We start from the raw sequence: 27210 nt of genomic DNA on the forward strand, positions 1-27210 counted from the left end.
CCACTTCAAGAGATACTGTGTTGGTCTGTGACAAACCCAGATATAATGAAAGGAGAAACGTCAATACGACAATGGCTGGAATTTAGTCATTAGTCAGGAAATGCTTGCCTGGAAAAAAAAAATGCTTTCCGCAAACACTGAAAACTGAGTCACGTCAGTGCCTGCCTGATTTTTGTTGGAGGGGCATTCCGGAGCGTGGGAGTCAACACGGTGAAGGCCCTGCTCTGAATGCTCTCCAGGCGGGGCTCTGACCCATGTGCTTCCTCAGAAGACCTCAGGGATTGCAGAGGATGATGAGGGAGAAGGCGTGTCATCAGTCTCCTGGTCCCAAGTAGGTTAGGGCTTTGTGGACTTCTACCAGCACCTTAAAGGTGTCCCGGTGGCAGACGGGCAGGCCAGTGCAGGGCCTAATTAATTAATTACATTTCTATACTGCCGAATAGCCGAACTCTCTTCAACAGAGGTGTTACATGTAGAGACCAGCCAGCAGCCGGCCAGCTGTGTTCTGCACTAGCTGCGGTTTCTGGAGCAGCCTCAAGGGCAGCCCCACGATGAGTGTATTGCAGTAATCCAGTCGTGAGGTTACCAAGTCTTGAGGTGTCTCCTGAAGTCGAAGGGATCCCACTGTGGATTCAAGCTAGAGCCCCCTCCCAGGTGTGCAGCTGGAAGCCGCTGAGCTGTGCCTGCGTATAACGTTCTGATTTCTCTCTCCCGCCCAACTCTACAGGACCATCGTTTCTTTGGTCTACAACGTCCTGAAAACCTTTATGGAGATGAACGGAAAACTCTTTGATGAGCTTACAGCCTCCTACAAAGTTGAAAAGCAGCAGTAAGTCTCTGGGGAGGGTGGACGAGGAGATCTTTATATAATTAAGACCTTAATTATATAATTAAGAAGAGCCCTGCTGGGTCAGATGGAAGGTCCATCTAGTCCAGGACTCTGTATACACAGTGGCCGACCCGCTGTCAGCTAAGGACCCACAACGCAGGTCACCAGAGCGGTGGATGAGCCATAGGAGAAAAACCGTATTTAAAAAAAGGTTTTTAAAAAACAGAGTAAAAAGAGTGTGTGGTCAACGAAGGAGGACTTCTTGAAATCAAAATGTTTTCACAAGGCGCTGAAGACAACGCAGTGCCTGAGCTCCATAGCCTGGGAGTCACATAGAAACGGGGCCACCACACTGAAGGCTCTTCTCCGAATGGCCCCCAATCGGGCCCTGTGGAACCCTCAGGAGCAAGGCCTCTGATGACCTCAGTGACCGGGCAGGTTGATCAGGGAGAAGGATCTTACTGACAGCAAACTGAGACTTAAGAGAGGCGTTTTGACCTTTTAGAGGAGAAGGCCACCAATGGCTACTGGTCCTGATGCCTCTCTGCTACCTCCAGTCTCAGAGTTAGGACGCCCACATATGTCAGCTGCTGGGGAGCATGGGCGGGAGGGTGCTGTTGTCCTCTTGCGAGTTTCCCCTGTGTCAACAGAATGCCGGACCAGACGGATCCTTGGTCTGGCCCAGCCTCAGGGCTCTTCTTAAATGGGAGAAAACCGCACAGAGGCCAAGAATCAAGCAAGGGAGGAAAGGGCAGGACCCCGAAATGGGGCCATGAACTCCGCATGTCTCCCGGAGTCTTTTAGGGCGGGGTTCTCCGAGAGCTCCTCCCACTCCCCCCCCCAGCCAGAACTCTCCGCCTCGCTGCCACCTCCCTGCTTTCTTTCCTCTCCCACCAGAGAACTGAAGAAGGAGGAGGACCGGCAGGAGCTGTGGAGGCAGCTGGACGAACTCCAGCTGCGGAAACTGCAAGGACTAGAAGAGGCCAAGATGAACCGCCTCAACCTGCAACACAGCCTGGCTGTGCAGAGCGGAGGGGCCAGCTAGGAGCCCCTCCCTCCCTTTCCGGGAAACCCCCCCTCCCTCGCCGTGGCGGGGGAGCAACACACCGGTGCGGTAGCCGTCCTAGACAGCCGGACGCCCCCCACCCACCCCGCCCGCCCGCCCGCCCCCAGCCTGTGCCAAACCAGAGCGCCTGCCCTCTGCTCCCGCAGCCGTGGGGCAATGCCTCCCCCTCCTTCCCATGGGGGCAGCCGAAGCCGCCCCAGTTGCGGCTGGGATGGCAAAGCGTCTGAGAGCACGGCTGCATTGGGAGGGGAGGAGGAATTGGAGGCGCTCTCCTGCTGTGCTGGGTTGGTGCCCCCCCCTCCATTAGGGGGTTGGGTGGTGGGGTAACCTGGGGCAAACACCGTCTTTCAGGTGCTGGGGAGTCCCTAAGAGGCTTGGGAGGGCAGCGTTTTTGCTTTGGGGGTGGGCTGGGGATACCTAGGGCAATCTAAAGCAATAGACCTCTAGATCCAAAGCTGCTCTCGGGGCGGGCGACGGGGAGGGGGGAGCTCATGCTTGGGGAGGGTGTGGAGAAGCAAAGTGTGATGTTCTTCTGGGGAGGGGGCCTCTTGTGTCGGATTTGGGCAAGGGGAACATCCCATTCCCATGGGAACGAAGGGAGGAGAACCATTTCCCCCCATCTCTGAGACCCTGTCCGTCCGTCTGCCCTTCCTTCCTGACTTCCACCTTGGCCTAGTCAGGGGGTTCCCTGACCCACCCTGCTCTCCTCCCTGAAGGGAAGAGCGACTGGCCTCCTCCCATTCACTCCTTCCCTCCCCTCCCCACACAACACACCTGGCACACTTGTGAGGCCAACAGCCAGGAGCAGCAGAGATCTCATCTCGGGGTGAAGGCGGCAGGGGACATTTCCCGATGATGTTGAGATGGCCGTGCATAGGGGTGTGTGGGTGGGTGGGTGTGCGCACATTTACACGCATGGATCTGGACCTGTGCATGCTGTCACAGGGAGGGGGGAGTCTCCTCCTCCTGGGTTGTGAGGGCTACCTTTCCCCATCAATATTTGGGAGGGAGGCACTGAAAGAGATTTTCCTTCCCGTCTGTCCGATTTGGTTTTTAAAACGTTTGCATCCTGTGGCTGGCTGGGGCTTTTGCGGGGCTGTGTGTGTGTGTGTGTGTGTGTGTGAGAGAGAGAGAGAGAGAGAGAGAGAGAGAAGGACTCAGGCGCACTTTGCTGAGACCCTCACAGCCCCGGGACGGAGCGTTGTTCCGCCGTGTGCCCCCCCTTTCTCCCCTTCTTTCCACTCACAAATATAAATTTGGAAGGAAGAAGAGTTTTCCAACTCTTGCACTTTAGATGGACAGGTGTTGCACAGGTAGAAGCAGGTATGATGCCTCTGTTGGACTCCAGCATTTGAGGGGACGGGGGGGGAGGGGAGGGGAGGGAAGGAAAGACTTCTTGGAAAAGTGGCATTGGGGGTAGGGTACAGGACATTTAAAAGGGAGGCTGACTAGAACGCACCCTCTCTCTGCAGGAGGCAGAGACGGTTGCTCTCTGCTCTGTTCCTTCCCTCGGGTTGCACGTCCCTCTGCCACCTTAAAGGGGGAAAGTAAAGAGACCCTCAAAGTCTAAAACCCAGGCAGTGCTATTATGGGATGGAGGGCGGCTTCTCCAGCCAGAAGCCTTTTAAAGGATTTGCAGCCCCCCCCCCCAAAGTACAACCTTGGTTTAATCTTTATCGTTTCTTCACCACCAAAGGTTTGGTGCGTGCTTTTGTTTTTGGGAGGGGGAGCAAAGTTAAAAGCTCCCACACGCCCCCCCTCTCTGTTCTTCTAGGCATGATGACCTCAAAACATTATCTGTAACAAGAAATAGTCACTTGGGTGGTTATTTGGGGTGGGTGGGGGAAAGGGGTGGGGTGTCGCGTGTATTACAATTTTATTTTTTAGCAGAACACTGAAGCCGTTGAAACACTGTAGTGACCAGATGCACCTCTTCTGTAGAGTCCAGCCTTCCCAACCTGGGGCCCTCCAGATGCGTTGGGAGCACCGCTCCCATTATCCCCAACCAGCATGGCCAGTGCTCAGCGGGGGATGCTGGGAGCTGAAGTTGGAGAAGGCACTGGGTTGGAGAAAGTTGCTGTAGTGTGTTTAGATGCCACACTGGTGTAGAAGGCCCGGAGGCACGAAGGGTGGGGTGGGGTGGGGTGGGGTGGGCAGGAAAATGCTACAGAAGAGAGCTATTTTGTTGGAGGAGGGGGGGCGTCAATCTATTTATTAAAAGTTTCATTACTGTCAACCCTCCCCTTGCCCTGTGTTCCTTTTGCTGGACGAGTCTGTATTCAATAAAGAGAAACTTTAATGTCGCGGCTGGCTGGATGTCTGGTCAGTGCCTCGGTTGGGAGGGCGGCAGCGGTAGAGCCGAGGGGGGTCCGAATGGATGGCAGAGCAGCTTTTTAAGGAGAAGTCTGTGTTTGCGGGAATAGCCAGCTGTGCAGCTAGGTGGGTTTAGTCCCTGGACTTCACGGTCATAATGGGGTGGAGGTGAAGGCTTGGATTATTTCAGTTGTGAACAACACGGTGAACACTGCTGTTCTGTCCCTACACACACACACACACACATACACACTCCTTCTGCATTCTGGATACACTACAGGCAAAAATCCCCAAATAAACCCTGTATACATGCCTGCCTTCCAGATGTTTTAAGCTTCAATTAAAGCCGTTTATTTGGGGGGGGCGGTTATAAATGAAATAAATAGATTCCCGTCAGCTGTAGCCAGCTTGGACCTCTTGAGTCCAAAACCTCTTGAGCAGAGGTTCCCAGTCTTTTTGGAACCACGGACATCTTTGGGAATTTGAGGGACTGTTGTGGGCGCCAGCACAAAATGGCTCCGGTGGAGGGTGTGGCTGATCGCATCATGGCTGCCGTGAGGGCCTAGCGAGGCTAGAGGCTGGGAAGGGGATGGAAATGGGAAGTGTTGCTCCTTGACTTGCCCAATCTTTTGCCATCCCCACACATGGTGCCGTTGGTGGGGTCCACAGGTATTTTTAAAACAAAAAATAACAAAAATGACCATCTGTGGTCGTGTACGTGCCCTGCTTGTCTGCCTTCTAACAATAACACTTCAAAGAAGAAGGAGAAGAGTGCTGGTGTGACCCCCTAATGCCTACACAGGTCCAGGAGCGGGCGGGCGCTCGCTTTCTAGGTGTGCATTTGAGAGCTGTTGGGTTGCGTGGCCCCAGAGATCAGCCTGACCTGGGCCACTGAACTCTGGAGCGAATCTAGTCCTAGGTTAGCGGACTTCAACCAAGCACCTTCACAGCTTGGACCGTCAAGACCTTCTTTCGCTGAGAATCTGACCACATGGCGGTGGACTCGGGGGCAGCAGGGGTCTCGACAAGAACTAGAATGCCCCCACCATGGGGGGTTGTGTGCAGCCTGCGTCGTGCCCCACCCTGGCTTATTCTTCCCTGCCCGTTTGGTGCAGCTTCTCTCCTGGAGCGTCTCCCTGTTGTTTGTCCGTTCTTTCCTGGCCCTTCCCGTCTCCTCAAATCCAGCCCTCCTGGTTTCCTGAGGTCCCTGTGCCTCAGGAAAGAAGGTTTCCCACCCCCTGTGGCAGACCATCCAGAGTCCTCCAAAGCAGACAGGACAGAAGAAGGTTTGGTGAGCAAAAAGCTGCTTAATTTTATTTCTAGATCTAAGAATATATAAAAAAGGAGGCCAGTTGGATCAGACAAAGCTGGGTCTATGGGAAGTGCTGGGTCTACTGGGATGCAGATTGCTGCCCGCCCCCCGCCGCCCCCGGCCGCTTCTTTCCCCATCTGGCGTTCAGCTGAACATGGGACTCCTGCTTACTCATCCTGGCTAATGGCTATTGATAAAAACCTCAGTGGCGCAGTTAGGTAATTTTAGACTCCGGACTTAAAGGTCTCTCAGAGGCTCTCTAGGACGTAATGGGTGTGGGACCGTCACTTGCCCTGGACATCTGCTCCCAAACCTTACCCCGGATGGCGCCATGGCTCCCCCCGCCCCACAAAGTTCTCGAATGTCCTTTTAGAGATGTGTGTGTGTGAAGGTTGTTGCTTTTTAAAGGACTTCAGACATCTGGCCAAGCTTCCTTGCAGCCGTCAGGGTAATTCAGGCTCTTGCAACTAAGTGAGGCGATCGTAACTGGGGAGAGGGGTTGGACTACAAATCCCATCATTCCCCTGCCAGGATGCTGGTGGGGATAATGGGATTTGCAGTCCAATCCTCTGGAGGGCCACAGATTCAGGGAAGGTGGGCCTGAGGCCTGGAATTAATCGAGACCTGTCGTGGGGGAGAGGCGAGTGAGAATTAGCGCAGAAAGCTGGCCCGCGTGGCTTCCGGCAGCCCCCCTAGTATCTGGAGAAGCGGCACATGTCGCACTGGCAGGCCTTGGCGGTGAACAGCTCCACGGACTCGCGCCAGCTGGCTCCGCACCGCAGCCGCACCTTGATCTGCGGAGAAGAAGAGGGCGAAAGATGCGGAGGGCGGAAGGTGCAGCAGAGGAGCTGTCCCGGGTGCTGAAGGCGTTTTGGTGGCTGGATTCAGCACCTCAAGCAGCTCCTTCAGAGTTCGGACTGCTTCTGACTGAACCCCAGAACGGAGAGCCAAAAAACGCAGGCAGCCGTGTTGATCCACACCAGCAAAACAGGAACTGGTCTTTGGTCGAGCGAATGGGTCTGAACTGACCCTTCAAGACCCAACTGCCCCAATGGCCAGGCATGATTGGGTGCTTGTCAAGGGCCCACAACCCGGCAGGGCCCTCCTGACACCGGGACCAGCACCTCCTCTTCCTCATTGCAACCTGCTTATTCACCCGCCTCTTGCCCTTGCCCAGTCAGCAAACCAGTTTGAGCCATTTCATCTCCAATGTGAGCAGGACTTTTCTCAAGCGAATGGGTCTGAATTGCCTATTCAACTCTGAGCCACCCCAGAATACTTTGCATTATAACACAGAACACGGTGCTGTTGCAGAGAAAACTCATGCCTCCCCAGTTACTGTGAGGATTGCAGCTAAACTCAGCCTGACCGGTGACCTCAGTGTCCCAGTTAACAACAACAGTAACCGAGCTGCATTTCTTGTGAGTCCTGTCTCCATTACACCATTGCAAATGGCTAATTTCAGTTCCATAATATGGTTTAATTCTCTGGTTATGGACCAATAAGAGGCCTCATCTAGAGTATTGCATCCAGTTCTGGGCTCCACACTTCAAGAAGGACGCAGACAAGCTGGAGCGTGTTCAGAGGAGGGCAACCAGGATGATCAGGGGTCTGGAAACAAAGCCCTATGAAGAGAGACTGAAAGAACTGGGCATGTTCAGCTTGGAGAAGAGGAGATTGAGGGGAGACATGATAGCACTCTTCCAATACTTGAAAGGTTGTCACACAGAGGAGGGCCAGGATCTCTTCTTGATCCTCCCAGAGTGCAGAACACAGAATAACGGGCTCAAGTGACAGGAAGCCAGATTCCGGCTGGACATCAGGAAAAACTTCCTGACTGTTAGAGCAGTACGACAATGGAACCCGTTACCTAGGGAGGTTGTGGCTCTCCCACACTAGAGGCCTTCAAGAGGCAGCTGGACAACCATCTGTCAGGGATGCTTTAGGGTGGATTCCTGCACTGAGCAGGGGATTTGGACTTGATGGCCTTATAGGCCCCTTCCAACTCTACTATTCTATGATTCTATGGGATCACAGGGCACGAATGGAAGGGCAGCTTGTGGGTTCCCCGTGGGCGGCTGGTTGGCCATTGTGTGAACAGAAGGCTGGACTAGCGGGTCTGATCCAGCATCAGGGCTCTTCTTCTGGTGTTCTCATGCCTTGGGGAGAAGCTGCTGGAACCGCCACTCACCTTCTGCATTTTGGTGATGGTGCAACACTGGGAGACAGACGTGATGTTGTGCTTGAAGCTGCTGGCCAGGAGGACGGAGTACTTGGAGGGGAAGGCGCTCGACTCACAGTAGCCCACGCAGGCCTGGACGGTGTGGGTGCCACGGCAGCTGCCACGGTTGTCACTCCTGATGGTTACATTGAAAGCTGGAGGAGGAAGGAGGGCAGACCTGAACCCGCCAGAATCTACACTATGGCCTTAAAGTGGGTTATAGGCTCATGGGGCCATCTTGTTTATGGCTCTTACAAGAGCCAGCCAGAATGCCATCCCACCAAAGGTCTTGGCAAAGGCAAAATGGAGGCACCATGTGGGCGGACGGAACACAGTCTCACCCCTAGCTTTCAAATCCCATGCAATTATTCATCCTAGATACACACATGCAGGCCTGTTGGGTCCTGCACCCTGCATCAAGGGCAGGCATGGTTGAGGGCCCACACTGGAGCAGGTGTGGAATGGCGAGTTGCTCCTCCTCCTCTTCTCCATGGCAACCTGCTTGTTCACCTGCCTCTCGCTCTGGACCAGACAATGACGGTTGGTGAGAAGCAGTGGCAGCAGACACCCTGACCTCCTGGCTCTCGGCTTGACGAGCAAAGAAGCCATGAAAGAGGAGGAGAGCAGCTGGGGACAAGGGTGTTGAGCAGGTAGACTCACTGAGCAAGGGGTCCCATTGAGGAGGTCTTGTTCAAGGGCCCCCTAAATCTGGAGCTGGCTCAAGGTTAACAGGATGTGGGTCCCAGGAGACCCTCCCCTTCCCTGCCCACTCCTGTTGTGTCAGCTTACGATGCAGGTTGCAACCAAGTCCAGCGGCTTCATGACTCCAGGACCCTGCGGCCAGGAGAAGAGAGAGGACCGCAGCACGGAAGAAGGGTGTCATCACTTCCGAGGGTCCCTGAAAGGCACAGACTCGCCGTCGGCAAAGCTACGATGCACCAGCCTTGTGCGTCCACATAAAATGACTAAGCCTGAGAGCATCACACCACGGTTAGAGCATGGGACTAGAAAACCGTGTCCAGTGACCTGCTCAGCCACAAAAATTCCCCGGGTGACACTGGGCCGTCCAGCCTCTCTCAGCCTGACCTACCTCACAGGGTTGTTGAGCAGATAAAAAAACAGAGGAGAGGAAGAGGCAAGGATTCTGCCTGGAGTTCCGTGGATGAATGGTGGGATGAAAAGGTCATCATTAGGGCAGGGGTGTGTGTGAAGTTTTCTCAGCCCGAGGGGTGAATGAAGTGTTATTCATAATGCATATGGGTATGGTCGAGAGAGAAGAGATGTTTGTAAAAAAATAATAATGAAACGGCAGGGCACTAAGAGATCAACTGGATTCCTAAGCAGAGATGCCGTGGATCCCATTCAAGTTCTCCTAAAAGAGAAAGGAATTGTCGGTCTTTAGGTGTGGCTGTAGAAAGCGAATCCGCAGGTACCTGCCCTTCACCATGTAGGTCACTTTCAGACTGCCACTTTTCATTCGCAGCAGCTAAGAGTTGCAGTGTGGTGAATTTTCTCTTTGCATAGCATAGTTGCCTTTGTCTGATTATTATAATGCTAAACCTGTCTCCTTCGCCTGGGACAGACCGGTCAAAAACAGTCCTATTTTACCATTTGCATATCACTTTCCACGTGCTCTAATATTTAGTTACTGTCTCCACATGCTCTAGTGCTTGTTTTATATTTGCATATCACTTTCCACATGCTCTAATATTTATTTACCATTTGCATATCACTTTCTACGTGCTCTAATATTTAGAGGAAGGCAACCAGGTTGATCAGGGGTCTGGAAACAAAGCCCTATGAAGAGAGACTGAAAGAACTGGGCATGTTTAGCCTGGAGAAGAGAAGATTGAGGGGAGACATGATAGCACTCTTCAAATACTTGAAAGGTTGTCACACAGAGGAGAGCCAGGATCTCTTCTCGATCCTCCCAGAGTGCAGGACACGGAATAACAGGCTCAAGTTACAGGAAGTCAGATTCCGGCTGGACATCAGGAAAAACTTCCTGACTGTTAGAGCAGTACAACAATGGAACCAGTGACCTAGGGAGGTGGTGGGCTCTCCCACACTCAAGGCCTTCAAGAGGCAGCTGGACAACCATCTGTCAGAGATGCTTTAGCGTGGATTCTCGCACTGAGCGGGGGTTGGATTCAATGGCCTTAGAGGCCCCTTCCAACTCTATGATTCTATGATTTACTATTTGCATATCACTTCCTACATGTCAAGTGCTCCGCAGCATTTACCCATTCCACAATGCTCTAAGCCTGAACATACAAACATACAATCCTAGAATAGCAGAGTTGGAAGGGGCCTACAAGGCCATCGAGTCCAACCCCCTGCTCAATGCAGGAATCCACCTTAAAGCATCCCTGACAGATGGCGTTCCAGCTGCCTCTTGAAGGCCTCTAGGGTGGGAGAGCCAGACCCTTTGGCTAGGGGGTCAGTTGTAATGACTTAGGTCTCCCACAACCTTCCAAAGCCAGCCAACAAGATCTTAGCTGTGCTCCGCAGACACACAACCACACACCCCCAATGCCTGCACACTTACCCACACTGCTTGATGGAACCCCAGCTCTCCCGGGTCTCTGACAAAGCAGCCTCCTGCTGGCTGATGTGACTGGCCCCTTCCACTCCCAGAGGTCTTCCAAGAGCTGTCAGCTGCCTCCCTTCACCTGGCTCAGCCCTTTAAAGGTTCCACCTTCCCCATCACCCCACCCACTTCTTAACTAGAAGAAAGAGTCCTGGGCGGCTCACAACTTGCCTGCCAAAGCCAAAAACCCCTTCTTGCTCCAGCCGAAAGATCCACACACCGAAATCCCTCCTATTCCAAAGGCGGGAATCTTCCCAGAGTAACTGTGCTCGCAGCCAGACTTCCCAAGCCTCTGACCGTTCTCTTCGATTTATTTATATATTTGTGGCAGTTATATACAGCTAAATATAATTTTAAAAACCCCTCAGCGGTTCACATATAAGCCATTTAAAAACACAACACGAAAAACTGTCCCAGTTGCAATAAAAGGAGCGTTAAGATGGAGTTGATGTGGTTGGTTTAGTTACAGCCCAGGGAAAGCCTGGAAGTTTTCAGGAGGCGTTTGAAAGATGGCACATTTTCTACCTCCTGAGCCACACGAGGGAGGGTTTTTTTCCCCCAATGGGTGGGTGTCACTACGGAGAAGGCCCGCTGTTGGGATATTGCATGGTGACATTCTGTTCATTTTGGAATGATCAGCAAGGCCTCCTCGGAGGATCTTAAAGGTCGCCTGGATATGTATAAGGGAAGGCGGCCTGCTAGGTATTCTGTTCCGAAGTTGTGTAGGGCTTTGTATGACAATAGCCTTGTACGTGGCTGAGTAGCTATCAGGCCAGCAGTGCAGTTGATACATGTGGTAGCTACTATGCTTTAGGGTGGATTCCTGCACTGAGCAGGGGGTTGGACTCGATGGCCTTATAGGCCCCTTCCAACTCTACTATTCTAGGATTCTACGGTTCTACTAGGCAGCCAGAACCAGCTTGAACTTTAAAGTTTAATTGTGAGCTACCCAGAGAGCCTCGGTTATTGGGTAGTAAAATGTAACGAATAGAGAAATAATAAAGGAGTTCTTCAAGGTGCTGAACACTATCCCCCAAATGGCTTCAGCTCTTTTGATCGTTCCTTTAGAGTCTGGAACCCAGAGTGGATTCACGGCCCCACTGACCTCAGAACCAGCAGCCTTCATCGGGCCTGAGCATGCAATACGTTGTGCTCTGCACCGGCAGGAAGACGCCCAGGTGGTACATTTTCTTGCCAAGCGATCTGACATACTTCTAGCTCTTAAGTGCATTAAGTAGGCAATTAGGTTGCTTCTGCAAGAGATGCAATCATTCTTTGAAATGGTCCTTTATCCAATTTGGTACTCAGGTTATTCTAGGACACGGGGCCCAGTCCAGAAGGCTAAACAGCCCCAGGAATGGCTTTATAGTTACGAGGGCCGGGTCTTTTCTGTGTCTCTTCTAAGGCTGGAATTTGGCTTGGTGAATCGACCCGTTGAATGGGTATAATCTGGCTACTCGTCTTCCTCCCCTCCTTGCCGGGACTGCTGGTTTTTTCCGTTCCCCTGGGCTAGAGAAGACTCGCTTTTTTTCCAGCTGAGTGACAGGAGACTAAAAGGCCTTTGTGAGCTAAGAGGCAGCTGGGCCTGACGTCTTTTTCCACAGCGCCTCAAGATGGAGAGATAAGCCGCCGTTGTTTGGTTCGCTGAGCTGAGCTACTGAGTCAGAAAAGCCGAGCACTGTCAAATCCACCGGATCTGAACCGCCTGAAGGGACGAGAGGCCAGGGAAAAATCCCAGGCCTTATGCTCGCTTTTTCTCACTTTCTCTCCAACTCCCTGCCCTTTCTAGGGCAGCACAACTTCAAGGGGGGGGCATTCAAGGGGGAGATGGTTCCCACCTCCCGTTGCATGTACAGAGGGCGGACAGACTGGCTGTGGAGTGGAACTTCATCCCCCTGCAATGGGATACCCCACAGACCCCACACACCTGAGGGCAGCAAGGTAGCTTAGAGGGGTCCAGGGAAGCCATGTTGTACCCGTGTCATCTAACACGTCGCTGCCGCCCCCCAGCGCCTGCTGCTGGAGACCGCCACTTCACTCTGCCTAAGGGTAGAGCCGGTCTTCATGGGGGGATCACATCCCCACGACTCAGAGAAGTTGTTGCCCCACTAAAATGGAGGGGCGGCTTCGTGAAAGCAAAGGGCCGTTCCTTTCGCCTGTTTTCGCTACACAGCGGTGGATGTGGCTCTTTGCAGGTGTATCCTGCCCTCCTTTCAAGGAGCTCAGGTGGGCATAAACCCTCCTTTCCCCTGCTCCATTTTATCCGCACAACAACCCTGTTGAGTCGGCTAAAAAGGAAGGGACAGGCTGAAGGTTATCCATTGTGCTTTAGGATTCAGTGGGGAATTGAATCTGGGTCTATGGGGTCCTTTAGCATTAAATCAGAATTGGGCAGAAAGTCTTCTGGACTTCAGCTCCCAGCATTCCCAATCATTGGCCATGCTGGCAGGTGCTTCTGGGAGCTGCAGTCCCAAGCACCTAGAGAGCTATTTCTGGCAGTTATTCAGCTAGAGAGGACTGTGCTCTCTAGAAAAGGACACATGGCCACTCTAGGCTCCACCCAGACCCATCAGCTCCACTCCGCTGGGGATCCCAGTGCTGGCACGGACCCCCCTCCCCCCCACTGGCAGAACCTAAACTAGGCAATGGACATTTACCCAGAGTTCGGGCGCCTGTTCTGTACATCCGTCCGTCCGTCCGTCCACGGGGGCCAAGAACATTTAATGGAAGCAATAATGGAAGAAAAGCTCTTCCCATAAATATTTCAGGGGTGGGGGATGAGGAGAGTGGTGTGGGGGAGAAGCTGGCTCTGGAGGCCTTTGGCCGACTCTAGAGACGGGATCAGCTTGCAAGCAACGCCAGGTTGTCGGAAAGTCTCTCTTGGACAAGTTCACCCAAAGACACAGACAATCTTGCAGCTGCAACGGTGCTGTAGGTTTTAGTACCGTGTAGGCTGGATGTTTTTATCACCGGCATGTTTTGCTCTTTTCTCACTGTATCATTTTTTCCTCCGAGGGATGTGATTGTTGAGAAAGCCCCTGCCCTGTGAGGCAGCCTCGGAATATTTCATATAAATTAAGTAAATAAGGGTGCAATCCAGAGCCTTGTGTGGCGCACAGTGGTAAGTGGCAGTTACTGCAGCCGAAACTCCCCCCACGGCCTGAGTTCGATCCCAGTGGAAGCTGGTTCTCAGGCAGCCGGCTCGGGTCGACTCAGCCTTCCATCCTTCCGAGGTCGGTAAAATGAGCGCCCAGTGAGCTGGGGGAAAGGTAATTGCGACTGGGGAAGGCAACAGCAAACCACCCTGCTACAAAGTCTGTCAAGAAAACGTCAGCGAAAGCAGGCATCCCTCTAGAAGTCAGCAATGTCTTAAGTACTTGCACGAGAGGTTCCTTTCCTTCTTTCCCAGAGCATAGAATCATAGAATAGTAGAGTTGGAAGGGGCCTACAAGGCCATCGAGTCCAACCCCCTGCTCAATGCAGGAATCCACCTCAAAGCATCCCTGACAGATGCTTGTCCAGCTGCCTCTTGAAGGCCTCTAGTGTGGGAGAGCCCACAACCTCCCTAGGTCACAGGTTCCATTGTCGTACTGCTCTAACAGTCAGGAAGTTTTTCCTGATGTCCAGCCAGAATCTGGCTTCCTGTAACTTGAGTCCATTATTCTGTGTCCTGCACTCTGGGATGATCGAGAAGAGATCCTGGCCCTCCTCTGTGTGACAACCTTGTAAGTATTTGAAGAGTGCTCTCATGTTTCCCCTCAATCGAGAGAGAGAGAGAGAGAGAGAGAGAGAGAGAGAGAGAGAGAGAGAGAGGTCCTGCAAGTCCCAGCATGTAACAAACCAAGGGGGGATCTACACTATTGCTTTTAAAGTGCTTTAAAGCACTTTGAAAACGTTTTGAAAACTGTATATGCAGTGTGTCCTGGGCTCCAACAGTTGTCAAAACTGTTATAAAGCGCTTTAAAGCTGTAGTGTAGATCCCCCACAACAAACCCTAACCAGTATAGCTCGTAAATGCTTCCAGATAAGGATATTATCCATAGGAAATGTTAGTGATATACAGCACGAGACCCCCGGGATTTTTAATTCAGACCTGTTAGTCTTGGACTAAAGCCCTTTCTGTAGCTCCAGAGAAAAAAATGGAAGCCAAAACCCAGGAGAATTCAGAGCAAGGGAAGAGACTCCAACCAGATCCGCCTGACAGCCTGAACAAAGTCTGGATCTCCTTGCCTGATGACAGGGGAAACCCTCATGTTTCAGCTTGTCCCAGATATTAGCTGTCTGTGTGTGTACTTTGCAGAGGGAGAAATGATCTAATCCAGTAACAAAGATTAGGTAGGGTTGCAAAGAAGAAGAATCGAAGGTTTGTTCCAAGCGTTGATGGCATGTTTTCTTTCCCCCGGTAGCCATAGAGACTAAGAGAGGAGACCACCGAGATGACAAAATGGAAACGCCCCTGAAAGGATTGTGCAACACGAGGGGAAGTTTCTCCGTAGTGCCCGGAGGCTGGAGCAGAGTTTGGAAGAGCAAGATTTGACCACCGTCTGGGCTCAACATGCCCTAACCAAGGGCCTTCAGTGGTTATATCTGCCACGTTCCACCGAAGGTCACTTGTGCTTCACTAAGGTCAATGTCTGTTATTACTTTTGGTTGCACATCTAAACTCCTAATCTGGCCACATGTGGGCGTCAGGATAGGTGTATTCTGGTTTTGTTGGGTGCTATCAGGGGGCCTGGGAATCCTACCTGGGATGGTGAGAAAGAGATGCCTACAGCGGAGTGTTATCTCCTGCAGAGGCTGGTGGCTTTCCAGCCCAGGCATTGGAGGCTGCTAGCTTCGATGTCCGTGTGGCAGTGAATCTGCTCCGAGCTTCAATCAGAACCAGTCAGGACTCTAAAGGAGCCCCCCGAGGTGTAGTAGACATGAACGAGCTCATTACAGGAAACACTGGGGCGCCCAGGTCGTGACCAGCCATACCCACCATGGTAGCCATTTTATAATTGGGCAAGCCCCACCCCCATGACAGCCATTTTGTGAGAGCACCCACAAAACTTTGGTGTCTTTTCCCTTCTCCATTCACTTGCAAATAGGAAAAAGAGCTTGGCAGGAGCCTCAGGCTGGACTGCTGGGTGCAGTGTACTTGCTGTCCCCTGTGCCAGGGTAACCAGAAATCAAACACCTGCTTGCTAACCCTGATTTTGTTTTGTTTTGAAATGAACGCTCTGAGCACGTGCAGTTTCACATTTTAAACTCCCTTCAACCAAAGCACCACCATGGCTCCAGGGATGAAACGGAGTTTACGTCTCCTGCCCTGAACACCACATCGCTGCTGAGACGGATCATTCTATGTTTTAAAGTAAAAAAAAAGAATAGAATGAGTGTCTGCACATGCCCGGCTAGCTGACTCCTGCCTCTCTATTTGTTTACTGCCTGTGTCAGTCTAGGTGGTGCTGACGTGAAACCTGTTTGTTGCTGCCCCAATCATCTGGCCCTCTGTGTGTGTGGGGGGGTCACTTGGGGGCCCCTCTGGCCTGCATGGACCTGGACTTTAGCCCCGTGCTCCAACCCTAGGGGACACTGAAGAGGTTTATGGCCAAGGGACAATGCTTCTCTACCTGTGAAAGGGGTTAAGGACGTGATGTGTTTCTAACCACTCTTGGCCATAATCACTCCTAGAAAACTTTTATTCCTCGTGCCTGCTCCTGGTATTCCGGCGTTCCCACACGTCATCTAGGCCTCTTCATGGATCGTGTAGATCACCAGGTCGTTGGGGAGGCTGTCCCGCTCCACGGTCCTGCGCTCCCAGCCTTCCGAGGGCCAGCCGGTGTCTAGGGCGACCTTGTGCTTGTGCAGGCTGTACAGCAAGGTCACCAGCTCTTCTTCCATTTGCCCCAGGGCCTTAAGGCTGGATTTGATGGAGCAGCCGTGCCGGGGCAGGCAAGCCGGGTGTTCAGGGCACAGGTCGCAGTCCGTGACCTGTGCGGAAGAAGGACACACACACCCCGAGCAGGAGTTTAGCCGGTGGAAGCTGGTGGGGCAGGGAATCCACTCCAGGTTCCAATCAGAGCTTTGAAAGAGTTCTCCAAGGTGCACAGATTTAGAGCCATGACTGGTTTTGACTGAAACCCAGAGCAGGCTCACCACCTGACGGACATCGGAGCCACCAGCTTCCACTGTGTTTAGGCAAACACAGCAGGTGAGAGAGGGTGCAGCAGCTGGGATTGCTTAACTGGGAATGAAGGTGAGTCAGGGGGAGACGTGATAGAAGTGTACAATATTATGGGTGGCGTGGAGAAAGAGGATAGGGAGACATCTTTCTCTCCGACTCAGTGATGGCACCGTGATTTCGGAATGCTCTCCCCAGAGAGGTCTGCCTGGCACCTACTTTGCTGTCCTTTAGCAGTGAGCTGAGACCTGTTTGGTTTTCCCAGGCCATTTGAGCGTGAATAATAATAATAATAATAATAATAATAATAATAATATACATTTATTTCTTACCCGCCTCTCCATTCTGATCGAGGTGGGTAAGAAATAAATTATTATTATTATTATTATTCATTGCAACCTGCTTGTTCACTTACATCTTGCTGTGTGACCCAGTCAGTTGCCTATCCAAGCTGAAGCCGCCCCAAAATACGTGGCAAGAAAACACTATATGGTCACTGGGGGAATTCATTCCTCCCAACTACATCGAAGACTGCAAGACCGCTCAGAGAGAACAGGGAAGTCTGTGGGATGTGGTAGATAATGACACCAGTGTCCCTGCTTATAGAAAAAGCGTTGGGGCTGTGTCCCTGTGAGCCCTGCCTCTACGACACTACTGGTACCCAGGACAAAGGGTCCCAGACCTGGGCCCAGCTGGCCCAGCGGCTGAGTGGCAGCAGACGCCTGGGGTTGACACCTGCCCTTTCCATGGGTTGGGCGCTCACCTCCGCTTCCTTCTGTCCCGCAACAGGGCACCACTCCAGGCCAGAGTCATCCAAGAGCCACACCAGGCTGTAGAACCCTGCGACGCTGACCAGCCACACCAGAATCCTCTGTCCCAGCTCCTGGGCAGGACTCTCTGAATAGAGCAGGTCTTGGTCATCCTGAGACTCCGTGAGGGTCCTGTCCTGCTCACTCAGGGCCCAGACAGGGGCAGCCCAACCTGCCAGATGCCAGAGGGAGAACACAAGAAACCAGCAGCCCCGGCTCATGTCCACGTGGCTCCTGTCTGCTTGCCCTGGGCCTGGCCTGGGCGATGTCCCAGAGTGACATCACAAACCCCTGGACAGGTGAGGTGGCCAGGTGCCGCCCAGTCCTCCTTTGGTTCCCTGGGCTGGCAAGGAAGCTGAGCCCACAGGCCCAAACTCCCCGGCAGGGTTCGCACAACACACTGACCCGTATTCTGTGGCTGAGTGTGAGCGTGAGTGCGGGTTGTTGCTGAGCCCAGGACATTTCCCACAGGGTGGCTTGTAAACCGTGCAGCATGGCCTATTTTTCTCAAACAAGCCACCTTGAGAACCCATGGGTTGTTGGTGGGTAGTTCAGGGTGGTTAACAAGCCACCCTGCAGATGTTTTGGATTACAACTCCCATAATCCCTGACCATGCTGGCTGGGACCCTCCAATGCATCTGGAGGGCCGCCGATTGGGGAAGGCTCCAGGCTGTGCTATCTGCCTCCCTTGCCCTCCACCCTGATCAGCAATTGCATTAGTACTGGTAGGGTCATTGCTAAACCAGGACTTATGGGGCTGTGGCCCCAAATCCCAGGGCCCCAAATCCACTTCCCAGGGCCCCAAGTCCACTTCCCAGGGCCCCAAATCTATTTCCCAAGGACCCAAGTCCACTTCCCAGGGCCTCAAATCCATTTCCCAAGGATCCAACTCTATTTCCCAGGGCCCCAAATCCACTTCCCAGGGCGATGCGTGTCCACTTCTTTTTGCCCGCTCCCGGCTTCATATCATTTCTGCCAGTTGCACCCTTCTTTGTCCCTGTTTTGCAGCACAACCACCCACTAGCCACGGCCCCGAACACGGATGTCTCGTCCTCTGCATCCTTTGTACAGCCTTTTATTCCTTCATCATTTCCCCCCTGGGCCCCCGGCTCAGTCCTCCACAATATCATACACAGCCAAGTTGAAGGTCCTGGTGCTCTCCTTGTTCCGCTGGCATTCCGCCGCTTTGCAGCTGCGATGGCGCACGGCGAGGCCAGCTTTGCGCTTGCGCACGAGCGTCACCAGTTTGATGAGTTCGTGCTCCATCTGCGAGAAGGTGTACGAGAGGCGGCTTTCCAGTTCCTCAGGATTCACCGGCGTCTCTTGCTGGGGGGAGAAAAGAGAGGAGCTTCATCGAGCGGAGCTGGGCGGTGGTGTAACAGGACCAGGCATCACCGGGGAGCAGCGACAGCCGTCTTTATCAGCAGGGATGCTGGCATCATCTGCCCAGTGGAGGCTGGTGGCTCAGATTTTCATGGGGCTGTGAATCCGTTCGGGCTTTCAGACAGAACTCTAAAGGAGCGATCCAAACACTGAGCTCTGTCTTTGCCATTTAGAGATGCAGTTGCAGGGAAATAGGTTTGCAGAGGCATTCTCAGGTGTGATGTGCTGTTTAGCCTCTCATGCAGTGATATTCCATAAGGCATGCCAGCACCTTGGGGAACTCCTTTAGAGTCCTGAAACCCGGAGAGGACTCACCACCCCACTGATGTTAGAGCCGAGAGGCAACGCGTGGGGTACCGCAGGGCTCCGTCCTGGGCCCAGTGCTCTTCAACATTTTTATTAATGATTTGGATGAGGAGGTGCAGGGAATGCTTATCAAATTTGCAGATGACACAAAATTGGGTGGGATAGCTAATACCCTGGAAGACAGAAACAAACTTCAAAGTGATCTTGATAGGCTGGAGTGCTGGGCTGAAAACAACAGAATGAAATTTAATAGGGAGAAATGCCAAGTTCTACATCTAGGAAATAGAAACCAAATGCACAGTCACAAGATGGGGGAATACTTGGCTCAGCAATACTACAGACGAGAAGGATCTTGGAATTGTAGATCGCAAGCTGAATATGAGCCAACAGTGCAATATGGCTGCAAGAAAGGCAAATGCTATTTTGGGCTGCATTAATAGAAGTATAGCTTCTAAATCACGCGAGGTACTGGTTCCTCTCTATTTGGCCCTGGTTAGGCCTCATCTAGAGTATTGTGTCCAGTTCTGGGCTCCACAATTCAAGAAGGACGCAGACAAGCTGGAGCATGTTCAGAGGAGAGCAACCAGGATGATCAGGGGTCTGGAAACAAAGCCCTATGAAGAGAGACTGAAAGAACTGGGCGTGTTTAGCCTGGAGAAGAGAAGATTGAGGGGAGACATGAGAGCACTCTTCCAATACTTGAAAGGTTGTCTCACAGAGGAGGGCCAGGATCTCTTCTCGATCCTCCCAGAGTGCAGGACATGGAATAACGGGCTCAAGTTACAGGAAGCCAGATTCCAGCTGGACATCAGGAAAAACTTCCTGACTTTTAGAGCAGTACGACAATGGAACCAGTGACCTAGGGAGGTAGTGGGCTCTCCCACACTAGAGGCCTTCAAGAGGCTGCTGGACAACCATCTGTCAGGGATGCTTTAGGGTGGATTCCTGCATTGAGCAGGGAGTTGGACTCGATGGCCTTAGAGGCCCCTTCCAACTCTGCTATTCTGTGATTCTGTGACTTGTAACCTAGGCTGCCTCTGCCCTCCACATCTCTGGAGCCCTGTTCTGGGTACCCATCCCTGCCCACCCATGCTTGGAAGTCACCTTTCTTCCCTCTGCTTTGCTTCCTCTGCAAGGCTCCTGGATGAGCTGTTTCACCAGCAGCAGCAGCAGCAGCACCAGAGCAGAGCTAAGCGCCACGTTCCCCCACGGCGGCTGGAGGGGGGCGCTTTCCTCCTGTTCATCCGCCACCGCCTGATATTCAGCAGAGCTTCCCTGGCAGAGCCAGAAAACCCACAGCAGGACGCGCATGGTGGAGGCAGAGAGTGACGGAGACCCCCAGGGCAAAGCTGGCCATGGTCTGTGATGTCACAGATGGGCCAGCCTCATTGGACAGCAGAACGGGTGACCTCGGGAGGTCATTCCTCCGGCCTCTTGCTTGCCACGTTGCTGGTCAGCTGGCTGGGTTTGCCCAGCTGGAGAACTCTTTTATCCGTTGAGGGCCTGTCAGGTGCCGCACACAACTAGTGAGCGGAGACGGAAGGCAGGGCTGGTTGGGGCAAAGGCAAAAGCAGAGGAACACCCCTTTCTTCTTTTTCTGGCACCTTTTTCTCTTTGGGGCTGTTCACACAACACACTAAACCACACTCACTGGTGGAATGTGGGTTGTTTGTTGAACCGTGGGTTAGCGTGTTGTCTGAACGCCTGCAGGGTGGCTTGTTATCCATGCAGTATGGCTTGTTAACCGCCTTGAACAACCGAACAACAAATCACGGCTTCTCGAGATGGCTCGTTCGAGTAAAATAAACCAGCCAGCCTGCTATGGCTAGTATCTGCTTTAGCTATTCTTATCGGCTGCCTCCAGGGTCCCCGGTTAGGTTTGAGCATTTTGAAGCATGCCTATTTGAAAGCAGAGGGGAAGGGATTTTTATAGCTTAGCATGTCACCTCTCCAATCATGTTTTCACATCACCGGAAGAGGAGGAAATTGAAAGGCCGAAGGAAACAGCTGCTAAGCTAGCAAATATTTCATTGAGTAAGAACATAGATTTAAGGGCCAGCGCTCCCTCTAGCGATCCTGAGGCAAACAGCACCAGCGAGAACAGGGTTGAAGTGTCCCTTTACCAGATCTTCTGGTATTCATTCATTACCCGAACAAGGAATAAGACCAATTCATGAATCATCCCTGAGAGATGTTCAGATTGCCAGTATCTTCCAGAGACTAAGGCCTTAGCTAGACCGAAGGATTATCCCAGGCAAATGGAGGGGTCGTCCCTGCCTGCTCCCGGGATCCCCTGTGTGTCATTTGGATGCACAGGGATGATCCTGGGGCGATTCCGAGATATAGGCCTGGGCAGGATCTACACTACTGCTTTAAAGCACTTTATAGCAGTTATAAAGCGCTTTAACTGCTTTAAAGTGCTATAAAACTAGGGGAGTTTCTCCAGCCCTTTGATCAGTTTAATTGTCCTTTTCTGCACTTTTTCTAACTCTACAATATCCCTTTGTTAGTTGTGGTGACCAGAACTGTACACAGTATTCCAAGTGTGGTCGTATCATGGATTTTATAGAAGAAAAAGGCTTTAGAAAGAATTTAGAATGGGACATAACTCCTACATTTTACCAGGACTGAGAGACTAGTAAATACTTCACCTAAATTACTGCAAAACTCTCCTAAGCATAGGCGTGCGCGAGGGGTGTGTTGGGTGTGCCCAGGCACACCCTAATGTCTCAAGCAATAAGCCCTGAATTGAGGGGGGCATTGAGTAGGGTTCCAGATGCAGTGGGAACAGTTTCTCAGTAGCAAAGCGTTAGAATTCAGGATAAAGTAGGGGGATGAGCATTACCTGTGGAGGACAAAATGAGGTACTTGGCCAGGTGCATCTTTGAAAGCAGCATCCAAAAGTGATAGCCTCAATCCTTCATCTGCTGTGGGGCTTCAAGGAAAAGGTATAAGATGGCACCAGTTTCTTGTAAAAAGGAACCTGAGTGTGGGCGTCACAGTCTGATGTTGGATGCTATTAATATAGGTCAGTGAGGCAATTCTCTGCACCCAGTCTGTCAGAACTTCCACTGTTTAAATTTTGGTTGTTGGTGTGTTCTAAGTCGCAGAACAGCTACAGGTCATTTGCTGCTCCGTGTTTCGATTTCCAGGTCTTGCGTACCTGTTCCTGAATTTGCAGATTCCGTGTACTCTGAAAGGATGTCCCTGTCATTAAATTAATCTTTGGGGCCACCAGATGGCTAGCAATTGATTTGTAAATATATTTTACCTAACGGCTGAAGATGATTTGAGGTTTCGCCACCAGGAAGCAATTATTGTCTAAAAAATCTCTCTGCTTGCAGGCATCGAAGATAAGCTACAAACAGCCCCCCTCCATGTAAGACAGAACTGGTCTCCGTCGTTGCGTTCCTGCAGAAACAGGCAGCATTCAAAGATCTCACAACGGACCGAGACAAAACCCATTTGCCAGCCAGTCTGCTTCAGAGTCCAGTCTTTGACGGGGAATACAAGGAGATGTTCCATTTTGTTGGAATTCTTCTACTTTCTCTGCATTGTAAGTAGAATGAATGAATGAATGAAAGAAAGAATACCCTAAAAGTAGTGAATCCATGCTAGAGCTTTTTTCCCTCTTCATTTTGGTAACATCTCATTTACCCAGTTACGAAAACCAAAAATGTACTGGCGTAGATTTGTTGCACAATAGGTTTAAAAAGTGGATAGAGGTATTTGTTGGCCAAACAAGCAAAGATATACTTCACACACCCAGCATTCTACACCCAGTGATCCTAAGCTCATTTTGGTGGGGGTGGGGTGAATTACAAAGAAATCAATGGGTTGTATCCAATGTTAATTGAATTTAGGTCCCATTCATTTCAATGATTCTACTCTAATTAGCCCTAAGGGATATAACTCAGTGCAACTTTCTACCATGCTATTTAACGTACAAGTTGAACTGTTAGGTACTTGTGATATTAATTGATTCATTTGTTTGGAAAAGAATTCACAGGGCAACTTTAGTGAAGATTTTGAAAACTTTCTCCATCTTGCTTCTCACATCAGAGTGTGATGAAGTGGGTCTTTAAAAACCAAATTTTACATATAGTGCAAGGAGAAAAGTGACTTTTCTGCTATCTTGCAATCGATCCATTGCAGAACTGAAATTAATACAAGAACAGTTGGGATGTTATTGTTTTTTCTTCTTTATGGGAGACGGATTAATACAGGTCACAAACCTATATTTTTAATATCATTTTTAAAAGTACGTGTATGTCTTTTTTTTGTAGGAGGATGATTTGATATAAACTGAGCTCAGTTTGGGGTAAATAAATATTAATCAGAATCATATGGATCCTGACAGCATCAGCACAGGTTTATGGTCAACTGCTGAACTGCACAACTCTCAGCTTCCCAAGAAAGTTTGGGCAACTTGGCCAGGATATGTAGCACAACAATCAAAGGTCTGGCAGCCATATGGACTGCATAGGTCATTGTGTTTGATAGGCGAGATCTACACCAAGCAGGATACAACATTTTAAAAATGCTTTGAAAATGGTATATGTAATGTGTCCTGGGCCTGAACAGTTGTCAAAACCATTATAAACTGTTATAAGCAGTAGTGTAGATCCAGCCATAGTCATATCAATGATGGGTATAAGAGCGGCATAAGCTGAAACCCAGCAGATGTGTGGACTGTAGGAACAGACTGTGATACATGCATTTATTTATTTAAAACATTTATATCCTGCTCTATATCATTAAGATCTCAGAGATAAAAGCATACAGTACAGATAAAAGCATACAGTATAAAACAATAAATATGCACAGTTAAAAACGAATTAAACCATGAACCAAGCTAAAACAATATATAACTTAAAAGCAGTTAAAACAGTTAAAACCATGTGCCAGTGAGTTTAACCATGAAAGGCTCTGTTAATCTGTTGTGTAATCTTTCAGTTCAATCCTACACAAGCTTACTCAAAAGTAAATCCCACTGGCTTCCGTCAGACATTCTCAAGAGAGCGTTCATAGGATTGTGGCCCATGTACGTTTCTCCTCTGCTTAGTTTTTTTGTACTAGCACAACTGTTGCTTTTGTTTTCTATATAGTTGCTGAATCGCAGAGGACGATAGAAACACAGCAAACACTAACGGAGGTCTTGGCATTTCCGGGAGATACGGTAAACATCAGCTGCAACGTTCCAAAAGGATTTGCTGCATGGGACGTGACCTGGTACAAGGAGAAACTGGTCGGAAGCCTGACCCACAATGTGGGGAGTTCTAAATACTCATCATTATTGGAAGATTACCCAAGTCGAGTGCGTAATCTGAAGATCAGCAACGTGCAAAGGGATGACTCTGGAGTATATTACTGTATTGCTTTAAAAAATAATAATTCAAAACAGAATTTCAGAATAGTGAATGCAAGTAGATTGATTGTCTCAGGTGAGTATACCTGCCCCTCAAAATATATTTGAATGTTAATTATTGGATTTTTCTCTGTCCAGTTGAAAGCCTGCTCAAGGCACCTTACAGGTTTTATAAAACTAGCACACAATGCATGGTATGGAATCAGAAAAAAAATTCCTTATATCATAATTAACAAAATAAATGATTCAATGAAATAGAGATGAGCAAAGCAGTTTAAAACACAAGCCTCTCGATACAAAGCGAGTTTATTAAAATATTTTTTTTATTTGCAAATATAAAAACTTAAATAATAACACAATACAGAAACCATACATGCAAGGAATAATAGATTACATATGCTTTTTTTAAAAAAAAAGAAGAAGAAAAATGCTACACAGCCCAACACTATAAACACACTGTACAAATTATTTAACATTGGTTATTAAGCAGTTTTAAAGTGATTTTTTTTTCAAACCAAGAAATGGTTATATTTCCTTCAATGTCTAGATAGCTCATATTGACATGGAAATCTAGTAAAATAATACTACTAAAATAATAATGATGATGATTATTTTATTTTTGTATGTTTTAATATTTTTGTTGTAAGTCCACTTGGGTCTTTTAAAGAGAAAGACAACTAAGAAATTTTATTAATAGCCATAATGGCCTTCTGCTCAAGCCTTGGTCCTGATCTACCCATCCAGACTGAACTACCATAGAGAAAACTGTAGTAGAACCTCCATGGAAGATCTGAAAGGCCCCTGATGCATTGCAGCCGAATGCCCTAAAGAAAGGCAAATGCTATTTTGGGCTGCATTAATAGAAGCATAGTTTCCAAATCATGCGAGGTACTGGTTCCTCTCTATTCGGCCCTGGTTAGGCCTCATCTAGAGTATTGCATCCAGTTCTGGGCTCCATAATTCAAGAAGGGTGCAGACAAGCTGGAGCGTGTTCAGAGGAGGGCAACCAGGATGACCAGGGGTTTGGAAACAAAGGCTTATGAGGAGAGACTGAAAGAACTGGGCCTGTTAACCTGGAGAAGAGAAGATTGAGGGGAGACATGATAGCACTCTTCAAGTACTTCAAAGGTTGTCACACAGAGGAGGGCCAAGATCTCTTCTTGATAATCCCAGAGTGCAGGACACGGAATAACGGGCTTAAGTTGCAGGAAGCCAGATTCTAGCTGGACATCAGGAAAAACTTCCTGACTGTTAGAGCAGTGTGACGGTGGAATCAGTTACCTAGGGAGGTTGTGGGCTCTCCCACCCTAGAGGCCTTCAAGAGGCAGCTGGACAACCCTCTGTCAGGGATGCTTTAGGGTGGATTCCTTTATTGAGCAGGGGATTTGGACTTGATGGCTTTATAGGCCCCTTCCAACTCTACTATTCTTTGATTCTATACTGGGGGACAGATGGACAAACAGCTACACATGATTCCAAAAGATGCTCTTTATTTGGCTTTAAATTGTCTTGAACCCAGAAAGTTCAGACTAATAATTTTCTCGCAGAACAAAAGGCATAGCACAGATGTTCAACAACAGCCACAGAGGTTTGCTTAATCAACAACAATGCTTCCCAGTCCGTAGAACCTAAGAACATAATATTATGTTTCCCCCCAGAAAGTGGCCAACTTTAGTGAAAAGTCACATGTTTTTGTTAGAAGACTAACAATTCCACTTTTGAGCTTTACAAGACAGTGTATGATGTCTGAAGAGGGTGTCTTATTTATTTTTAATTTGTCAGTTAGCCCTAGAATTTCATCTCATATTGCTAATGTTTTAATTCTTCAGAAATCAGGCAGAACACAGGAGGGGCAGCAGGGAACAGTTTAGACAGGTCTATCTCACACCTGAGCACCACTCAGGATGAAATCCACGGCTGTCTCCCCTCTCATTGGTTCTATTATCCACAATTCTGAGCCAAAGATACCGTTTGCATCTATAAATGTTGTCTCTGTTATGCCATGAATGCGACCCAGTCAGTGTGGATGCAGTTAATTATCAATAATTACTAGTGTTGTGCCGAAAATCTCTTCCACTTCCCCCACTACCATTCCCATTCAATTTGACCGAAAATAAATTGCTTTCAAAACCAAATTTAAATGATAAGAATTTTTATGGGGTTGTTTCTTGTGCTTTTCCTTACGTATGAGGTAGCTGTGGACTATGTGTGAGTGTTGCGTCTTTCGTTTCACAATCATCTCTCTTCACCTGCATGAGAGACAAAATGTCTCCATAATCATCCCTCAGAAATTTAACATTTAGAAGACCCTGGGAAAGTTGCTGAACCCTAAAGAATGAGGACTAGAGTTGAGGCAAAAACCCTCAGAAGTCACTTTTCTCAGAAAAAGTCCTGAGATTTTTCTTTCTTACATCCTAGGAAAAAAGGGCTGATTTAGAGATATTTTATTCCATTTGTAGTTGAATTTGTTTATGAGGTGTTATTACCCTGACTGAGCCTAAGGGACGGGGTGCAATAAAACTCAAAAAATCAATTTCTCAATGGATTCTTCTTCTCAATGACATTTTAGATGCTCTCCAGACAAGACTTTCTATTTTGGCACCTTTCTCCTTGGAGGAGAACCCATTCAACCACAGTGTCCCCTTGCTCTGCCTCTTCTTCAGTTCAAATCCCACTCAGGATGCAATCTCTTGGATGATTGGTGGAGAAACATCTCAGGACCAGGAGGATATTGACACGATAGATGGGAAAGGAGCCTTTAGCCTGTGGAGTTTAAAGCTGATTCCTCCAGAGAGGTGGGCCCGAGGGATGCCTTATACCTGTTCAGGCCAAGAGAACAGAGACAT

The 27210-nt window shown here is 49.8% G+C and overlaps 2 protein-coding genes across 3 annotated transcripts in view; one reads left to right on the top strand and one right to left on the bottom strand.

The window, feature by feature from the left end:
- LOC134412293 (serine/threonine-protein phosphatase 2A 56 kDa regulatory subunit beta isoform) overlaps positions 1 to 27210 on the top strand; it is a 328596-nt gene that overhangs the window by 13831 nt on the left and 287555 nt on the right. The window contains exons 12-13 of one of the 2 annotated variants that reach the window (XM_063146189.1): positions 728 to 829; positions 1727 to 1967. In XM_063146189.1, coding sequence (XP_063002259.1) covers positions 728 to 829; positions 1727 to 1874 — 250 coding nt within the window. In that variant the 3' untranslated portion in view covers positions 1875 to 1967. Of the gene's footprint in view, positions 1 to 727; positions 830 to 1726; positions 1968 to 27210 lie in introns of those variants that run through there. The other variant, XM_063146188.1, reaches the window with a different exon arrangement.
- Positions 6213 to 8624, bottom strand: GPHA2 (glycoprotein hormone subunit alpha 2). Its single transcript, XM_063146223.1, has 3 exons — positions 8531 to 8624; positions 7712 to 7896; positions 6213 to 6314 (listed from the first exon to the last, which is right to left on the bottom strand). Exons 1-3 carry the CDS (start codon positions 8622 to 8624, stop codon positions 6213 to 6215), a joined length of 381 nt encoding a protein of 126 aa, XP_063002293.1.

This window comes from Elgaria multicarinata, chromosome 21 (assembly GCF_023053635.1).
Source record: "Elgaria multicarinata webbii isolate HBS135686 ecotype San Diego chromosome 21, rElgMul1.1.pri, whole genome shotgun sequence".
Lineage (NCBI taxonomy): Eukaryota > Metazoa > Chordata > Lepidosauria > Squamata > Anguidae > Elgaria > Elgaria multicarinata.

Coding starts and splice junctions, on each gene's coding strand:
- GPHA2 (XM_063146223.1), bottom strand. CDS start 8,624: ATGACACCCTTCTTCCGTGCTGCGGTCCTCTCTCTTCTCCTGGCCGCA. Junction 7,897..8,530: donor ACTTGGTTGCAACCTGCATC/GTAAGCTGACAC, acceptor TTCCTCCTCCAG/CTTTCAATGTAACCATCAGG. Junction 6,315..7,711: donor CCATCACCAAAATGCAGAAG/GTGAGTGGCGGT, acceptor TCTTCTCCGCAG/ATCAAGGTGCGGCTGCGGTG.